The sequence below is a fragment of the Anabas testudineus genome, chromosome 4, assembly GCF_900324465.2.
Source record: "Anabas testudineus chromosome 4, fAnaTes1.2, whole genome shotgun sequence".
NCBI classification, from domain to species: domain Eukaryota; kingdom Metazoa; phylum Chordata; class Actinopteri; order Anabantiformes; family Anabantidae; genus Anabas; species Anabas testudineus.
In genome coordinates, this window is record NC_046613.1 from 21114019 (window position 1) to 21132710 (window position 18692).

At 39.0% G+C, this 18692-nt stretch overlaps 1 protein-coding gene across 1 annotated transcript in view; it reads left to right on the top strand.

Moving 5' to 3' along the window:
• The first annotated feature begins 1579 nt into the window (after positions 1-1579).
• LOC113152520 (contactin-associated protein-like 4) overlaps positions 1580-18692 on the top strand; it is a 71960-nt gene continuing 54847 nt past the window's right edge. Inside the window, exons 1-2 of the mRNA XM_026345807.1 lie at positions 1580-1770; positions 13274-13384. Of these exons, the coding sequence (XP_026201592.1) occupies positions 1686-1770; positions 13274-13384 (196 nt within the window). The 5' untranslated portion in view covers positions 1580-1685. The remainder of the gene's footprint in view (positions 1771-13273; positions 13385-18692) is intronic.

Genomic DNA, 18692 nt, shown 5'->3' on the forward strand with positions numbered 1-18692 from the left:
GGGACTTCAGAGGGAACAACTGAACTGGTTTGAAGGTCAGTAGTATATTTTTCTTTGGAGGTATTTGTGGATGACTGACATTTGTGTGCATGAATGGATTATTGAACAAAGTTACTGGGAGCAGGCATGGGGACTCAATGAGCCAGGCAGCACGTTCTCATCCCTGAAAGTCCTAAAGGTACCCTCTGATTCCATGGAAATCATGGCAGCTGCCTGCTGGAGAACTTAATCCGCTGTCTCTCTGGCTTCTCACCTTTGGTTTCTAATTTATCTTCTTCACAACATCTTTACACCAGTCATGACATCAGCTAAAGGGTGAAAACATCAGTTTGATTCACGTCATGAACAAAGACAACTGGGCTAATGTGAGGCACAAAACATGTAAGGGTTAAAATATAAAATGACCTTTCAGAGGAACAGAGGAAACGCACCATACCTGTACTGCTGACCTCTTTTTGAGATTAATATGTGTAGTTTCACTTGGTCTACAAATAACATCTAAAATAATTTCCCCAAAAATAAGGTAAGAGGAGCATCTTACTTCCCTGTGGTGCTTTTATTTGCTACACAGGACCAGAGGCCATGTGACCTCAGGTTTTATTTCTCTAATTATTAGTTTTTAAAGCATCCTGCTATACAAGGGTATGGAAAAGAGGGCACTTGTCCATTGTGTAGTGTCCCCGTTTGATGAAACGGCTTCTCTAAACTGATAAATTCAAAGTTCTCTCCACTCATGTTTGCTCATTGTAACTGTAGAGCTGGATGATCGACCTTCACTGTGCAGCATGATGTACTCTATATGAAGTAGTTTAAAACGTTCATCTGGTGAAGTGGAACGCTTCCCTGTGCTCTCTTTAGGTACATGTACTGTAGGTTCTTTTGTGTTTTTTTTTTTTTATATAATCACAAATTGTGGTCCAACATGCACGCAACACAAGTGTGAAATCTCCAATGTACATTCAGTAAAGATGGACTTCAGTGGTTTCTCTTCACGAGGAAGGAGTCATTTTAGGTTTTTGGGGGGGCGGTAAGATACAAAATATTTTAAGGCATGTCTGTCACTCGTGGACATGAATTATGAATTATGTTTGTAAAACTGGGGGGGGGGGGGGGGGATAAAGGCCATTGAGTTTATGTACAGAGAGTAGAGGAGCTGACCTATGGGGGTTGAAAATGACCACAAAGGTGCGAAGGACTACACAGATACACAAAATGAAGGAGAAGCAGAAAAAACACAAAGTCAAGAAGTAAGTTCATCCCAACATCTGTCTGCACATGCTCCCACTGCGCTGTGTGAAACCAGTCTCGGGACTCCCCCCAACTCTGAGATTCTCAGGGATCAGAGTGAGAGAGGCGTTGCGCAGGACTCGGACCTGCGACAGTCTCGTAAAAAGCCCTCCCTCTTGCTTTCCTTGCTCCCTCTCTTCATTCCAACACTTAACTGAGGGCAGGCGGTGTGACAGCATCCTCCTCCACTCCACTCCACTCCACTGGATACCGGCCGGCGCCTCCACACTGTGGCAGCGGGGCTACTGCAGCGCAGCGCGCCGGAGCGGAGCTGGACGAGAGCAGAGGAGAGAAGCGAACAGGAGAGGAGAGGAGAGGAGAAAAGGAGGGGGAGGAAGGACGAACTATCTCCTTTCCGACAGGCAGGATTATACTCTGCAGCACCCCGTCGCTTCAACATGCCTCTGGGGAGTAAAAGACTCGCTGGGATTACTGCGCTGATCGGCTCGCTGCTCCTCGGCTGCTGTGGGACAGGTGGAGAAGGTGAGCGGCTCCGTGCGCTTCCAGGGGAGGAAAGAGGGCAGTTGAGTGTGTTGTTTTAAGTGGACCCAGTGGTTTACTATTGCACTAAGACACCACTCTGCTGTAAGGGTATGGACCAACAATGACTAACAATGGGCATGCTTTGCGTTTGGTGAGTTGAGGACACGTGGCTGTTCCTCGGACTTTTAATGATAAATCAGCTTATTATTATTATTATTATTATTATTATTATTATTATTAATAAAACAGAAGAAACAACTCCGAAGTATGTTCACAAATCAAAATTGAGACACTAAGATAAGTCAAACTCAAATGTAAGACTGAAGGTAAGAGAGATTTTTTTAATTCAAAGATTTAAAGAAAAGTATTAATCCCAGAGGGAAATTGTTTTGACTTGTTACAGTTACTCTAAACAAAACAAACAAAAAAAAAAAAGCAGCCACAACCAGAAAAGATCTAAAACAACACAAATACAAAATAACATCAGGATAGAACAATGGATGAATATGACATAAATACGGATTCTGATGATGGTCAGAGATGGTTACAGGCAGAAAGGACCTTCTGTGGAGCACTTGATGTTGATCAGTCTCTGGCTGAACGTGGCTGTTGTTGGTGTGTTTGTGTGTGTGTGTGTGTGTGTGTGTGTGTGTGTGTGTGGCCCACACACGCTGCTGACTTTGTGTAAAGATCAAATGCCTGGCTATTCACAGATGTACTTAATTAGTAAAGGGCAGCTCGTTCTTTAAAGATGCTAATTGCAATTAGCAAGATGACACCTTTAGTCCAAAAGATATGATACTTCAACAATTTCTGAGCAGTTTAACAGATGAGCTAAGAAGATATTCCTGAATTCCTTCTCACTGTTTCCATCTCTTATTAATAAAAGCCCTCCTTTTTATTCCAAATACAGCAATAAGAGAATTCAACTCTGCACCTTCAAGTCGATTTTAATGTGCGATGTGACCTGTTTCTGCACTTTGGGGAAGAAGTACAGTAGCTCACACAGTTTATTCGGTGAATTTAGTGAATTAAACAGCTGGCTGCGTCTGATCCGACCACGGCGGGTGGGTTGTTGATGAAGGAGTGAGCAGATCCTCTGGGGATTTACAGCTGTCAAATTTTAAGAGATAGTGAATCCCACAAGTTCTGCTCTTATTTTAGCTTTTCCAACATTTGATGTTTTCTCGTGAGAGTACAAGAGGGTGAAAGACGGTGGTCTATCCACAGAGCTCCAATTTTATACTTAGAAAATAATTCAGTGAAAAGTGGACTCTTTCGAAGGAAGTAACCACAGATATCTTTTAAAGGAGAAATGTTTTACCCTGCAACAAGTTACACAGACAGACAGATAACAGTTATGGTACTACACTGGACTGGTGCTGTAAATAAGACCAACCTCTTAGGCAATGGTACTGTGCAAAACAAACAATGATGATAAGCTCAAGGGCTCAGGAGATTTCATACGCACAATGGAGAGATTCAAGTTGTGAAATCAATGGTTGAATGGGTGGATGGATGCTGCTGCTGGATATGCTAGAGACAAAGGATGGATGCACTCATAGGCATTTCTTTTTATGAACAGTTCAGTGTTTTCATAACAGTTATTAAAGTCGGGATGCATTGATAGTTTGGGGTAATATTGATCCAAATCCTGGAGAAATAGGCACAATGTTTATGTCAGACAGTTTTCCTGGACCAAGGGATAAACCAGAAAACCAGCTATTTTTCTGTATCACCTCACTGTGCTTCACATATTTTGCTCTGCAGCACATCAGTCAGGTCCTTTATCTTTCACTTAATGATCCGTCTTCTGTCCAGATTATGCTTCCTAAGCAATGAAAAGGTTTCAGCTCAGTAAAGCACTGTCATATCATTCATCATGTTTTGTACATGGAGGACAGGAGACTTCTGTCATTGTCATACTCATCATATAATGCAGTACTCTGTCTTCCTTCACTCTCTGTGGCACTCTTACTCATATTTATACTTAAACTGACAGGATGGTTCATCACAAGTCAGGCCATTTTTTTTCCTGAAACTTATTTGAAACTGACAGTATTGCTTTTTTAAATAAAAAAATACCTTGTGTGTGTATATAAATGAAGCATGTCCCAAAATGGATGATCAGACTTTGAAGTTGATGCCATTCTCTTCACTGATTGTTCTGCTGTCAACGGTTGCTATTGCCTCTGTAGACGGATCACAGATTGTACCTACCTGGCACAGTTCCAGGGGCCCAAGGGGTCAACAAACCCCTTTACCTGCAAAATAACAGAGAAACGCAACAAAAAACAACTACAAAAAATGCACAACATCCTCAAAGAAAGGCAGAATGATGACAGAAACACAAAACAAAAAATGTTCTCAAAGAGATGCAGAACAACCACAATGAGTTGCAAACTGACCACAAAGTGACACAAAATGTCTACAAGTAGATGGCGATGATGCAAAACGTCTACAAATAAAGACTCCAAAGACATGCAAAATTACTACTAAGGGGTGCACAACCAGAATACACAAAACTGTGAAAGACACAAAACGACCACAAACAACATGGCTGCGTGGTTTGCGATTGTTTTGCACCTCTCAGTGAACTAGTGTTACTCTTATAGAAGGTGTGGGGCACCTTTGTGTGCTCTGCCATTCTCTCTGACCTCCGTGACACTATGTCTCTCTGCTCTGGCTACAAGAGGCCACTTTTCTAGCGAGGATTCACATCATACTGACGTCACATACATACATCACCTTCAGGAGCTATGGCTCACCGGTTGGTACATTTGTTTTCCCACACTTCCTACTTTGTTTTTTCATTTTGCAGTTACTTTTCATACCACTTTACCTCAAGCAGTGTACAGGTGCATTTATTGTGCATTTTTCTAAAACATTACAGAAAACACAATTTTGTTTTTGGGTTTCATCTCTCATCTGACTGAGACTGCGGGCTTGGTCGACTTGTTTGATTATTTAACCAGCTGAGACTGACAGGGAAACTTTAAGGTGCTATTATTTTCTCACAGTGCTGCAAATGCATCTCCTTCAGTTCGCAGCCAGATGAGACAATAAGTTGGCTAAAATTTGCTGGGGAAGGAGTTGATTTGGATTTAGGTCCAGCTCCCTGCTTCATATGCGAACAGTCCTGTCTCATCAAAATTTATTATTTTTCAATGAGCTGGTGATTTTCACTGAGAGAACATAAACCTCTGAATAAAATCAATTTGGTGTGAATGTATAAGGCATTTTCTCTGCAAACTGCACTGTCCTTTATGCTTCATGAAACAGCGCAGTCTTAAGAACCTGCACGAGGAAAGAGCAAAGGAGAGGATGAATTGCCCTTACTTTTCTTTTTTAGTGTCATTTATGAAAATGTGTTTAGTACAAGTAGAGTCATGAAGAGGTTCTAACTAAGTCAAGGTAACATAAAGGCACGGGCTGGTGCTGTAAGCATAGAGCTGCCACTCATGAATCTGGATTTATTAATCCAGGGACAAGTAGTGAAGCGATAAAAGTGACAGAGAACTGCAGTCCATCCATCTGCCTTTGTGACCTGTGGGATTTTGTGTTTGCCCAAGGCCGGCTCCCCAGTGGATGTCTGCCTCCCTAAAAACAGACACATTCATCAAACGACCCTGTCAATATATCAGATAACTTGTTATCGGTCCAAGAATCGGCCACATTCTGCTGAGGGTACTATTCACTCACTCTCTGAGGCAGCAACAGAAACAGTGTTTCAGCTATTAGCGAAAACACACTGTATTTATGTGAAGTGACGTCCTATCAGTGCTTATTTTATTTCAGGCAGTAGCCAAGCCGGTTGTAAGCCTCCACCCGATATTGGAGATGTAGTTTACGTGCATGTCTGTCCAGACTCATCAACTATATCATTCCAAGTTGATGTAAAGAAATTCCCTCTAGTTATTACTGAGATATATTGTAGTGTTGGAGAGACCAGTGACCTTTGACCACCAAAGCCTAATTCATTCACTGTCAAGTTCAAATTTAAATCCTTTAATTATTCCTGTGATACTGTGTTAAAAAGAACTGGACATACCCATGGTTCATCCTGGAGTCCAGGTCGGGCTTTGTAAATTCCCTTATAGTAGTCCTGCGATATCACTTTCATAAGAATGGCATGGACAGGAGTGACAGGAGGTCACAGTGAACTTGACCTCTATGGCCTCGGACCATTAAAAGCTAAAGGTTATTTTCATGTGGACCATTTTGTCATGTTTGAAGACATTCTTCCAACGTATCACTGTGAAATCGTGTTCATAATAATAGTCCAGGAGTGAGGTCACTGTAAAAATATGACCTCTTGATCAACTAAATCTAATCAGTTCATCCTTGAATCTGAGACATTTCTGGCAAATTTGAAGAAATTCCGTCAAGGCATTCTTTGGATATTACATTCACAAGAATGGGACATGGATTGACAGACAAATCGAAAACATGACAACTCTGGTGATGGGATGATGGCAACAACAATGACGGTGGCGATAAGTCGCACACCCAGAATGATATATTAACTAAAAGATGCTTGGAAGCCTCCATAGAGATGATGAGAGCTGCTGATGATTCTTTGCTAAGAACAACACATTTGACATAAAGTAAACAGTCATGTGATCCACTGTTAATATTAAAATACTGATTAATGAACAGCATCACACAGTACACCTCCCAGGCACTGACACATAATCTCCATCTTTTCCAAACTACCTTCATTGTTGTGTATTCAAACGGAATACATGTGATGACCAAAGGTTTATGTATTAAGAATCCGGTGGTGAAACCGGCCCCAAGTTAAACATTAAAAGTGAAACAGACAGAGAATTTAAATTAGGCTTTAATTCTATTAGCTCAGCAGGAGAGAAAAGGGAAAAAGGGGGAACAAGGAGTTGGTGAAAGGAGTGTATGAAAGAAATAGAAGTGCCTGTGCCCAGTGTGGACATTCATTGTAGTTGCCCTCCGTCTTTAAGCCATGCACTGACACTCCCAACTCCTTCTCTCATTTCACCCATCACTGGGTTTTCTTTTGTGTGTGTCGGTGTCAGAGTCATTCGCCCGACTCCCCTCATCTCACCTTCACACAGCTGCAGCTCTGTGGTGCACAGCAGCACAAGCTTCAGCTATACAGTCCTGTTCCTGTGTATGACAATCTTACTTTCTGGCCAGCAGGGTGACATTACTATATTACAGGGTTTTTTTTTCAATACAGTTAACTTTTCTTTTCTGCCATTTTAAAATGCATGAAGTGTCTTATTTGAAGATATTTTTTGGTTTTTATTTTTTATTTTATAAGAAGAAACAGAAAACGCAGCACGAGGCTGGAACTAACAGTTGACTAGAGAACAGAAACAAACCCTGAAATTGGGAAAACCTAATGACAGAAAATGCTGCAAACGCAGGAACTTACAATTCCTAACAGAGCGAACTAGACTAACAAATAAACTAGGAAGGAAACAAGAAGGGCCGACTAACAGAAAGTTACATACTATTAAAAGTAGGATGCTCTAGCGTCTGTCAGTGTTTGAATGTGTTTGAACTGTAGTTGCCGTCCATTGTCTTGTACAATAATCTACAGAGTTTCCCCCTTTTGTTTTCTTTGTCTACTTGATTGGATTATTTAGATAAGCAGCTGGTCTGCTGACAGCTTTTCTGGACTGTCTGTTTCTCGCCAAGTTCAACTTTGTTGTAGAAATTATTTCCTTGTTCCCACATCTCACCACTCTGATTTGAGTATGACGTTATCAGAAATCAAAGAAACGACTGAAAATGCCAAATTAGGACTCCAGGTTTACTACTACAGTTAATGGTATGCATGTATTACAGTACTCTATGGATACAAGGCTTGTGCTATTTAAATGGATGTGCTTTTCCTAAATGCAATATCACGTCACTGCTCCTGTCTTAATCAATTAGATAGCAAATTAACATCTGATTAGTTATAAGTATAGATAATTATAATACATATGATTACCTAACCTGCTATTTTGACCTTCCCTGTTTACAATTTAATGACAGCCTTTGGAACCGGGCGGCACAGTGGGAGCAGGCCATGTAAGTACTTCTCGAAATAAACACCAATTACAACCAATAGGACTCTTATTCATGTACAGATTTTATTCTTACCATTTTTTCTTGTTTAATAAGTGTAGCCAGGTGGTAAATTTAAGATATAATTTTCTACTAAGGTCTAAATTGATCTGACGGTTGTTGATGTGGATTCGTTTTTTTCTTACTTGTATAATCTTAGTTCATTATCTAAAATGATGGTGAGTTGGTATCATGGCAAAGCCTTCACCATAAAGACAGAGGAGCGCCCCAAGCAGGTCTTCAAAATATATGTCACCATTGTTGATAACTTCTATAGGCCCTCTATACATTAGTTTGCATCCTACCAAATAAAAAGTTGCCAGGGGAAATTGTATGTTAATGTTATTCTCTGTGTGTAGAATATAAATATGTTGTGATTAATTGCACTTACTTTCTTGCTGAATTTTTCTTTATTCTGCTGCTAAAATAGGTCCTCTCATAACCACCGGGATTTTTACATGTTCAAGGATGAAGTAGGACAATTTGTTCATGCAGCAACTTAATTACAGTTTATTCTGCATCAAGAAAGGCCTTTCAAAGAAAAACAACAGCATTAGTTGTTTTAGAAAATGCCACGTAATAAATTACTTTTGCAGTGCAGTGATAAAACCTTTCATCAGGATTATGGTTCTTGTTATGGATGGTACAGGAGGAAGTAGTTTGATGTTCGAATGAGGACGACTCGTGTTTGTATTTATCATTGATCTCAGTTAATTGTGGTCATTAACTCATCAAGTCAACCATAAACCTTTTGTTAGAGAAGAAGGAAATGTAGAGCAATGTCTGATTATTTAAAAAAATCTATAGAAATTTGAGTTTCCTCCACCCACAGGGAAATCTAACCCTAGAGTTTGCTAGAGGCAAAAGACAGAGAAAGACGAGCATGGTAATTTCTAGATAGTCTTTTTTTAACCAAATGACTTAATGTCCTCATTGAGAACATCTGCAAAGCAAAGTATGACATTCAGTGTCTTGTCCTTATTTTGAAATGCAAATATGCGTCATTCATAATGCTCCATGTCTCCTCCTTGGTCCATTAGCAGAAGTGATGTAACCTGCAGCAAGTCTCTCAAATCTGCATAAGATGGACATGTTTCATTGTGAATGATTTTAGACTCTTACTTCTTACTAACTAATGTGTTTGCAGTTAACTTGGTGTTTCAGAACATGATGTGTGTGCTGCTGTGTTGAGAAATAAACCTTGTATACCTCCAGATAAATGCTTTAATTATACTTTGTTACAGTGCAGTTTTCTTTTGATCATTTAATTCTGCTGATTAGGTCTGCCTCCCATGGAGCCGCATATTAATGTAGTTAGCACAGAAGAAATAACAGCAGGGTTTCACACTGTTTCACAGAGAAAAAGAATTCAATGTTGCTGAGAATAGTATAGATACTGAATATAATGCAATTTTCTAACTAGGGAGGTCTTAGATGGTGAGAGTCAGCAGAATTATGGACTAGCCTGGTGTGAAGCCAACAGACAGATGAAGAGCTGGAAATGAGGAACAAACATTTCTCTCATTGTTAGCAGTCAGCCCCGGCAGCGGAGTGTCTCAGTTAAGATGTCAGACTGTCAGGCTTCGCTCTGCCGCCAAGGCAGGCACAGGATTCACATCAGTCTCAGCCAAACTGCTTTACCAGGCAAACTGTACAGCCACAAAACAGTGATGATTATGAATGACTCTGTGAAATACTTTGAGGTGACAACTCTTGGAGGGAGACAAAAGATGGATTGTCACAAACTGAACAGTGAAGTTATCTACAGTATGAAAGCTTTAGGAAAGCAGCTATCCATCACAGCTCACTTGTACAGTAATTTCTTCTACAGACAAAGTTGTAAATATTGAGCAAAATGCTGTTATTTAGAAACAAAACATGCCTAGAAAGAGAATTTATCTTCTTTAATGACCACTGAAGGTGATATTAAAGTTTTTGGGGATTATTATAACAACCAAATTTGGTGATTTCTCTCTCTTCTTACCAATTAACCTGAAATCTATTTTGCATTCCTTTTGCCAAACTAAGAGGTCAAACATAGATGCTTAATATCACCAAAAAACAACAACAACAAACATGTTAACATAGTTACTGGGAGCATGTTAGTGTGCAGATGTCAGCATTTACAGTAACTTGATCAGAGCATGTGTCGAACGTTGTTGATCTTACAGAGCTGCATGGCTATAGACTTGTTGATGGTAGTGAAGTATCAGTATGGTGGTAGCATGTATCTGAGGTTTATTAGGTTTGAGATGCCATTGTGTGCAGAAATATAGAAAAAGATATAACAGCCTTCTGATTATCTGTGGTCTTACCCTTCGGTGCTGTTTAGATACCCCAGACATAATCTATACGTGTTGTTGTTGTTGTTGTTTGGATTTTTATCTTTCGACTCTCTTTTAGTTTGGATGTGTCAGCATCAGAAAATGTAAAAGGCACTGAAACTGAAGTTTGATTCTGAATCTGAAGCGAGCTCTGAGTGCCGGTGTACTGTTTTACTTTCCTGCATGGTTGCAGTAAAGTAATCAGTGTACACAGCAGATAAAGCTTCAGGCTCAGGCACCTCTTTGATAAAAGGTGAGAAATTTGTAGTGTAAAGAAACACAAAAACAAGCACAGCTGTTTTCCACTTGACAGGGGTTGGGGGAAACGAGTATCGTAGCACCTCATTATTCTGCTTACTCAGAGAGAGACTGATCTACAAGTTGACTCTGAATATCTGGGACACTTAAACTGTGCTTTTACTGTTTGTTTGATGACGTGTTGGATGGGACTCATAAATATTCAGCATCTCTGAAATGGTTATCTCTCTGGAATCTCAATTCAGTAAAATGTTCAACTGGGTGATGTAGTGTACACAGAAGGGTGGTGTATCTCTGATTCCAGATTCTTTTTTTCAGGATAACCATAATGGCAAAATATTCCATCAGAAGTAATGTAATGGTATTCAAACTAAATGAAATCAAGTAAAAATATGAATATGAAAATTTAACATTACTGTTAAATTATTAGTTAAAGCAATATGATGTCATATTGTTGTCTGCTGTAGGCTGTATCACTGGTATTGTGTTGGTGTTTAGGTTCCTTCTGCTGTCAGTCTAGTCTAACATTTAGCTGAAAACCACCCCAGTCTGTGTAGCTTTAGAGAAATACCTTGTAGTTCAATTTTTCCGTGTGTCTCACGATGCCCTGGTCAGTTGCTGCTGGTTCAGCAGCCTTTTACCTTCATCTTCCTTTACGCTTTCTGTATTTGAGCTTTACCCTTTTCTCACAGTCACCTTTTAAATGTCACAACTGCTCTGAGAAAAATCATCCTCGCCTGTTGAGACACCTCTTCTTCTTTTTCTGTCTGAGCTTTTATTACCAGCGCTGTGATCTAGCAGCACATTTTCCACGGAGAATTTACAGTGCTTATTTCACCTCTTTACACTAATTCAGGTGTATTTCCCTGTTGGTGCTCACTATTAGCTACGTTTGTTCTTTAGGCCTTGCTGGATGGAGTTTAAAAAAAAAGGTTATGAATGACTTAGGTTTCAGCAAAATCTATACAGATTGATTTTTTTCTTTTCTGTCTTGTATGAAACACTTTCACTTTGATAAATTTTTGTATGTCACATTGACTCAAAAGTAGCTTGTTGGATAAAATTTGGTGAGATTGTCATCCTGTCAAGGTAGAAGTTGTCTGAGCTTTGCTAGAACAGCAAATTGTCCAAATATAGTTTAGCAACTGCAGCGAAACTGCTGTAAGAGGGAAAGACTACTTGGCATTCACAGGGTTTGGAGGGTGGTGTCTTAGTGAGTCGTTTTAGCAAAAGGTGTAAGGAATGGATTAAATAGTGTGTTGGTCCTATTCCTGGATCTTCTATCAGAGATTATGAAATGTCTACTCTGCTCTTTATTGGATTTGAAGAAGCTTTGGCTCCAGCAATCTGAGCCAAACGTGCTATTTGCCAAACATTAACTCAACTAAAGTAGGTATTCGACTTTAACATGTTTTCATCAACTGATGAGCATGGAAACATTTTATTTGCATTAAGTTCGTTCTTTAGTACAATTTCATGCAAATTATAAAAAAACTCAATAATAGAAGATGAATTCTGTACAGAATCATTGCTGACTTATTTTGGCCTAACCTTATGTCAGCTGGACCAACAGACATTGGAAAGGTGTTCTTTGGTCAGACGAGTTCACATTTGTTTGTTCTGGGGAGAAACTGATGTTGGCTTCTCTGTGCCAAAGACCAAAAAGATCACCAAGACTTCAGTAAATGGTACAAAAGACTGTGGAGTCTGGAGAAGCAGACTGCATTTGAAGTAATAATAGTAAGTAAGTAAAAATAAGAACCAACTTTCATTTAATTTCCTTTCATTTGGCACTTAAATGCACTTAACGAACACCATGGGTCAGAAAAACATTTGTATTAACAGAGCATTTAGTTACAGATGATAGCTTAAATATTATTGTGCAATACCAGTGTCCAACCTGTGTTTAAAACTTTCTCTAAGAAAGGATATAAAATGCTAATATATAGATGTAAAAAGCTAGTTTGAATGGAAATGCTCAGACACTATGAAGTGCCTGCAGAAGATGAGTTTAGACTGGGGTAGACTTAGCTGGATATGACAGGCTATTCAAAGCTGTCAAGAGTCTGTGGTTTATAGTCTCAGGTAATGAAAATCCCTCTGTGTTTGAAATGAAGTACAATAATGTTGACACAGTAATCTCAGCTGAAGTCTTGTTGTCAGAGTAGGGAGATAGGACCAGCCGCAGGTCTGAGTGGATTGTGAATAATTTGAACCGGCTCTCTGCTCAGTGTCGGCAAGCACCATCCATTAAAACAAGGTTCTCATAGAAACAACTAAACATTAATTTTTTTTTTTATCAACAATTAGTTAATAATCATATATTTCATTGAAAGCTGCTTCCCATATATAGATGGTAATTTAGTCGAGCTGCTGAGCAACAGAAGTGAATTCTGTTTCTTATAGCTCTGGTTGTGTCGTAACAATGAACCAATTATATTTAAAGGGTGATTAATTCCTGTCTCCATTACGTCTACATTAAGAATAGTAATCACAGATGCAGCATAAATTAATGATCTTTTCCCTTGACCTTCACATAGAGTGTTTGATGGATGTAAATGTCTTCACTGATGTTTCTTTGCTTTTCTTCTGGCACCAACTCATCTAATTCTTGCACATGCTCAGTATATCCCATCATACTGTATGTCCTATGTTCTACAGGAGATTCAAATTTTACCTTAGAAGAAACCATCCTTTTCCCCTTCACTCTGTTTTTCTTAAGCATTACAGCAAGATAACACTCTTACAAATTGTTTTTATAGGTTTAAACACATTTAAACATACTAACCTTTTATTCTTGTCTTTTCTCTTTTGTGAATGGTGAACAGAGGTATGTGACAACCCACTGGTGGCCAATTTACCACCATCATCTTTCCGAAGTTCCTCCCAGCTGTCCAGCAGTCATGGGCCAGTGTTTGCCAAGGTCAACAGGAGAGAAGGTGAGAAATCATCACTGCTTTTGTCCAACTTGAATATTTTACTCTTAGCAGTGACAGCACATTTCAAGACAGATTTATACCTAGGGCATAGTTATAAATAATAATTGATTGGAGTTATGTTCCAGGTAGTGACTGTGGTGCATGACTAAGCTTAATTTATTTGAACACGCACAGGGAGTTTGAGAAACTTTATCACCAACATTTCATTGCCCAGTCTTTAATCAAACATGAGCAATAAAACCCTTTGATATAATATCATATTATGTAAAGACGGTGGGGATGATAATGACATCTAGTCATGGCTGATGAGTCCATTGCAAACACTTATCTATATCTATATCTATATCTATCTATCTATATATATATATATATATCTATCTATCTATCTATCTATCTATCTATCTATCTATCTATCTATCTATCTATCTATCTATCTATCTATCTATCTATCTATCTATCTATCTATCTATCTATCTATCTATCTATCTATCTATCTATATACACACACACATACACAAGCAGCACAACATTTGCCAGATATTTAGTTTGGTCAACATGACAAATTTTCCAGGTGTCCAAAAACATTGTTTTAGTACAAGACTCCATTTGTGTGTTTGCTTTATGCACAGATGGGGACAAATTTGTTGGTACTTACACATTCTTCACATACCTGAAAGCAATAATGGCATTTCCATCAGAGGAACTCTCCCAGAGGACCAAGAACTTTTTCGGAAATGTACAACTGGAGGAATTGTTCAAATTTAGTTCCTGTATGATGTAACACTGTATTTCAGGGGAAATACTTTTAGCTCGTCAAGGAACTATTGGGCAGAACTTACAGGACTGAATGTAAGGAGAATGTCAGTAGATTGCCTACTTTAGAGACAGTTCTGGAGATGACTGCATTTCCATGCATGTCTCCCTTATATTATACATATATATATATATATATATATATATATATATATATATATATATATATATATATATATATATATATATATATATATATATATATATAAAACATAAGAATCTAAGTTTCACAGTTGCATGCACAGAAATGCAAACGGTATTGGTTCTATGTTCCCTGGAACAGTATGTGCAAAATTGTTAAATGTAAGTTCCTTTTAGCTCAGGCTCAGTGGTTACTCTGCTCTTCCCACTTCCCTTAGAGCAATGACCTTTTCCATTTTTCACAGTTGTTTGAAAACATGGACATTGAGGGGTTTGGGTGCAGGCTATCTATAAAAAGTTTTGCCTTTTGCAGCTTTAAACTTTATGCTCTTGGACAGTTGTTGACATCAACTGTCAAAAAGCACCTTCATGCCAGTGAAATGTTGGGAGCAGACAGAGAATTGAACCAGAGAAAAAACGATGTCCCTCAGGTGCACAGTATCTCCCCTATTTACTGAGACATTTTCTTCCATGGGCTGCAGTGGTGCATTTTCCACTTTGTGCAAGAAAAAGTCTTTGTCTGACTACAGGGCACTTTGCACAAAACATCAAAAGCAAACTGCAGTGGTATTCATACAGTGTAGTCGTTAGGGACAGAGAGAGAGAGACAAAAAATATGCTGGTTTGTAAGTGGACATACTGTGTACTGATAAGAGACTTAGTAGCAGTTAGTGTCAAGTATCTATATTATAGAAATTCACTGGAATTGTATTAGACTAGTGCATCAAAAAACTCTCCACAGAGCCACTTCTTCTCAACTGGGGTTTAAGTTTGAGGTGTGATTCACCAACTGCAAGAAAAATTCAAGCGGACACTCTCTACTGGATGCTGATGCAGGGCTTTGTGGAGGCCTATCATGGCTTGTTTTGGAGCTTTAGGCCTGGAACGGTTTGCAAATTTCTCAATTTACAGAGCTCAGTGACTGACTGTGGTTCCAGAGCAGCTAATCATCAGGGAATCTGGGATTTCTTTCTCTTTTACTACAGCTGAAAGAATAATTTGACTAACATAAAGACAGATTGAAGATAATCCAGCACAATGTTGTTTCCTGACTCAGTTCTGAGTTGATTGTGGAGGCTGTGCGTTTTTTGTTTTTTTTTCGTGTAAACACGTTCCAAGGCATTGTGAGAGAAAAATTGTTATTGGGTCAATTTTTGGGTCTGTAGGCAGCAGTGAGAAAGATAGATTCAATCACCCAGCTGGACCTATTCCAGCAGCTGGCAGTACATAGCATAAGCATATGGTGTGCCTTTTGTGCAGTATATAAATAAAGTCAGGCAGAAAATGTTCCTTTAAACTAAAACTATATTTAAAATACTATGTATGTTTTTAAAAGAAGCATCCTTTTGATTTGCATTTGATTTTCTCAGCTTGTGACTCTTCTATCCCTGGTATTCACCAGAGCAAATTATCACTCACTCCATCTCAATGATAACCGGCATGTGAAAAGCAGAACGGAAGAACAGAGCTAACTGAAGTGTCCTGGTGATTACAAAATAGTTAGAACAGACTCAACAACACTCGATCATAGGCCAAGTTGCCAGCTGGGATGCCAAGGTTACAGCACTCACACATGCTTCCTTGGCCCTCGCTGTTGCCAGTTGGTACCATCTTGGCTGGCCGGCCCATATGGGGGCTGGCGTTAAAAGGACTGTTCACACATGGTGGCCAGTTAATCCTATTTAAGCATCACAGTGCTGCTTCCAGTGTTGAGCTTTACTGTATATATGCCACTTGTAGCTGCACACTAAATGGGGCCAGCAGCAACAGGAGGAAGCAACAGCTCTACACAGGTGCAAAGTGGAGAATTAATTAAATTTGGAAAGGTCTGATCTCTCTTATAGGAAGATAGGATAGTGAGATATGCAGTTTGGAAGAGGTAAAAGAGACATAAATGTAAAGAGGAGATCACTAACAGTAACAAGCTCAAGTTAAGCAACACTTTACTATAGTAACCTTTAATTTTAACTTATTGTGCTCAAATGTAGCTGGTTACAGGGGCAGAAAATGTGAGTATGGTGTGAAAATGTAAACTCTTAATAACATGTACTATATATATATATTAAAGTTGGAGCTATTTCATCAAGAAATATCCCAACAAATACTGCTTCTGTGACACCTGACAAAATGATACTGATGCAGACAAGATCATTTACAACACAGAATGTAGTGTATCTTCATCACGTGGAAGTCACCTCACCTATCCCTGCGCCTTAACTGTGCCAATCCTTAAAATAAAGTAATGAGGTCATTCATGCTAAAACTCTCCTGCACAGTGGAAACCCGGTTTTCACACCCAAAACAGCACAGCATGTGTGCACAGGTTAATACATTCACAGCAGGTACTCTTTATACAAGCTGATCAGTGCAACTGCAAGCTTTCAGTATGTGGTCATGGTGTTGACTCTTTTTTCCCTCCAGCTTCCAGGGCAGCGGTGGTGAGTCTGAGGGGGCTGGAGTGCAGCAAAATAAAGGCAAAAACAGGTTATAGCACTAGAAATAGTACTGCTGCTGTTATAAGCAAAGGCTGATGGTTATCCAGCAAGTGTCAGTGAGCCAACAGTGAGGCTGTTGAAAACCCATGGGCAAGTCTGCAAGCGGTGGTCCATGATGCAAACGAGTTAATTACAAATGCGTCTTTGATTGAGCTGTTGCAGTTTGAGATCTAAGGAGAAGTAAAGAGTGTTCCCCACAGAGTTGACTAGGCTCACCCTAATTGTTTGCATCCACCTATGCAAATTTCTGTATACAAAGATGAGTGACTGAAATCTGCATTGTCATACGTGAAATAGGGTTCTGGGTTTCATGCAACTGCAGATCATAATCGATTCTTGATATTACAGAACGGGCATCATACTGTTGCTATTTCTAGCCCTCTATCAGTTAGGTGTGTGTTCTTATGTCTCCAGAACCTTTTACTTGAAATGCTCCCTTACCTCTCAGCATCACCTCTACTCCCTATTTTCATCATTTATTACCTCTTGGTCACATCCTGGCCTCCCACTCTGTTGTGCGTCTTGTACTATGTGGTCTTCTATGATTGTAATTTCAAGTCAGTCCCATTTGGGCTGCCAAGAAAACATTGAGATAACTCCATTCCATCTTATTGCCAAATGTTAATGACAGCATTTAACATTTATAGGCAAATGTTAATGGCAGTATTTAACATCTAAACGGTCTCTGTTTTTCAGTGGGCCATACTGATAATTGCACATTAGGACCGATGTAATTATGCTGAAATAGGCCTGGAACACTACATCAGTCCACAGCGATCATTTTCTGAAAGTACTAATTTAGATTTGAAAGGGGGATTTAAACATTAACGAAGGGCTCTAGGTAGGGAACCGTAGAATCAGGTATTGATCTTTGTGAGACATTGATGTGCCACCTCTGCCTCTCCAGGTGACCATTTAAAGATGCTCTTAAATACTTCATCTGGTTAAATTCCACAGCTCCTCCACTCAAATCCTCATAATCTGGTCAGGAGTGAAGGAGCTGTGTGTGTATATATATATATATATATATATATTATATATATATATATATATATATATATATATATATATATATATATATATATATATATATATATATATATATATATATAAAATCCATCACAGCTACAAGCAAGATTTGGTACATTTGCTCTTTGTCTCCCCCTACAGTTGCTATGTGTGTGTGTGTGTGTAACTTACTTTTACATTGTTTGAAGTTGTTGCTGAACAAACAAAGGAAGTGTCAGAATAACAAGAAGTAGCCTGACACAAAGTGAAATTTGTGTTGCATCCTTTCTCATTTATCTCCTTTAGCTTTTAACAACAAGCACAAACCAGTCCACAGGTTACTCTTGTCCAGGTTTTTGCTGGTTCACTTTATCTTGTTCTTTTATCTTTGCTTCTTTCACCTTCTTGAGTAGTTTTACTGCTTCTTCTTATAGCTTGATGAAGAGTCAGACCGTTGTGCAGTATACTGATAATGTGCAGTTCTGTCTGACTTTCATTGCTGATAAGTTCCTATTCTTTGAGCTAGTTATCATTTTTTTATTTCCTGTTTTCCTATTCAGTTTGCAGATGTAATAAGTCACCTTGCATCCTGTTGGTTCCCATGTAAACATGAATCATTTTCATGGTACCTTTAGAAAGCACAAGAGCTGTAAGAACTGTCATGACTTGTGGCTTCTGTATGGCACCACCAGCGCTGTTGCACATTATTCTTAGACATAAATGCTTTTAATGCCTCTGCACATCTCCAGTTTCCATTTCCTGCCTTTAGTCTGAGTCTAGCTACTAGTGCTCTTTCTTCATCTTCCACTTGCCTATATCGCCACATTTTGTTAAAATTCTCTAAAGCCAGC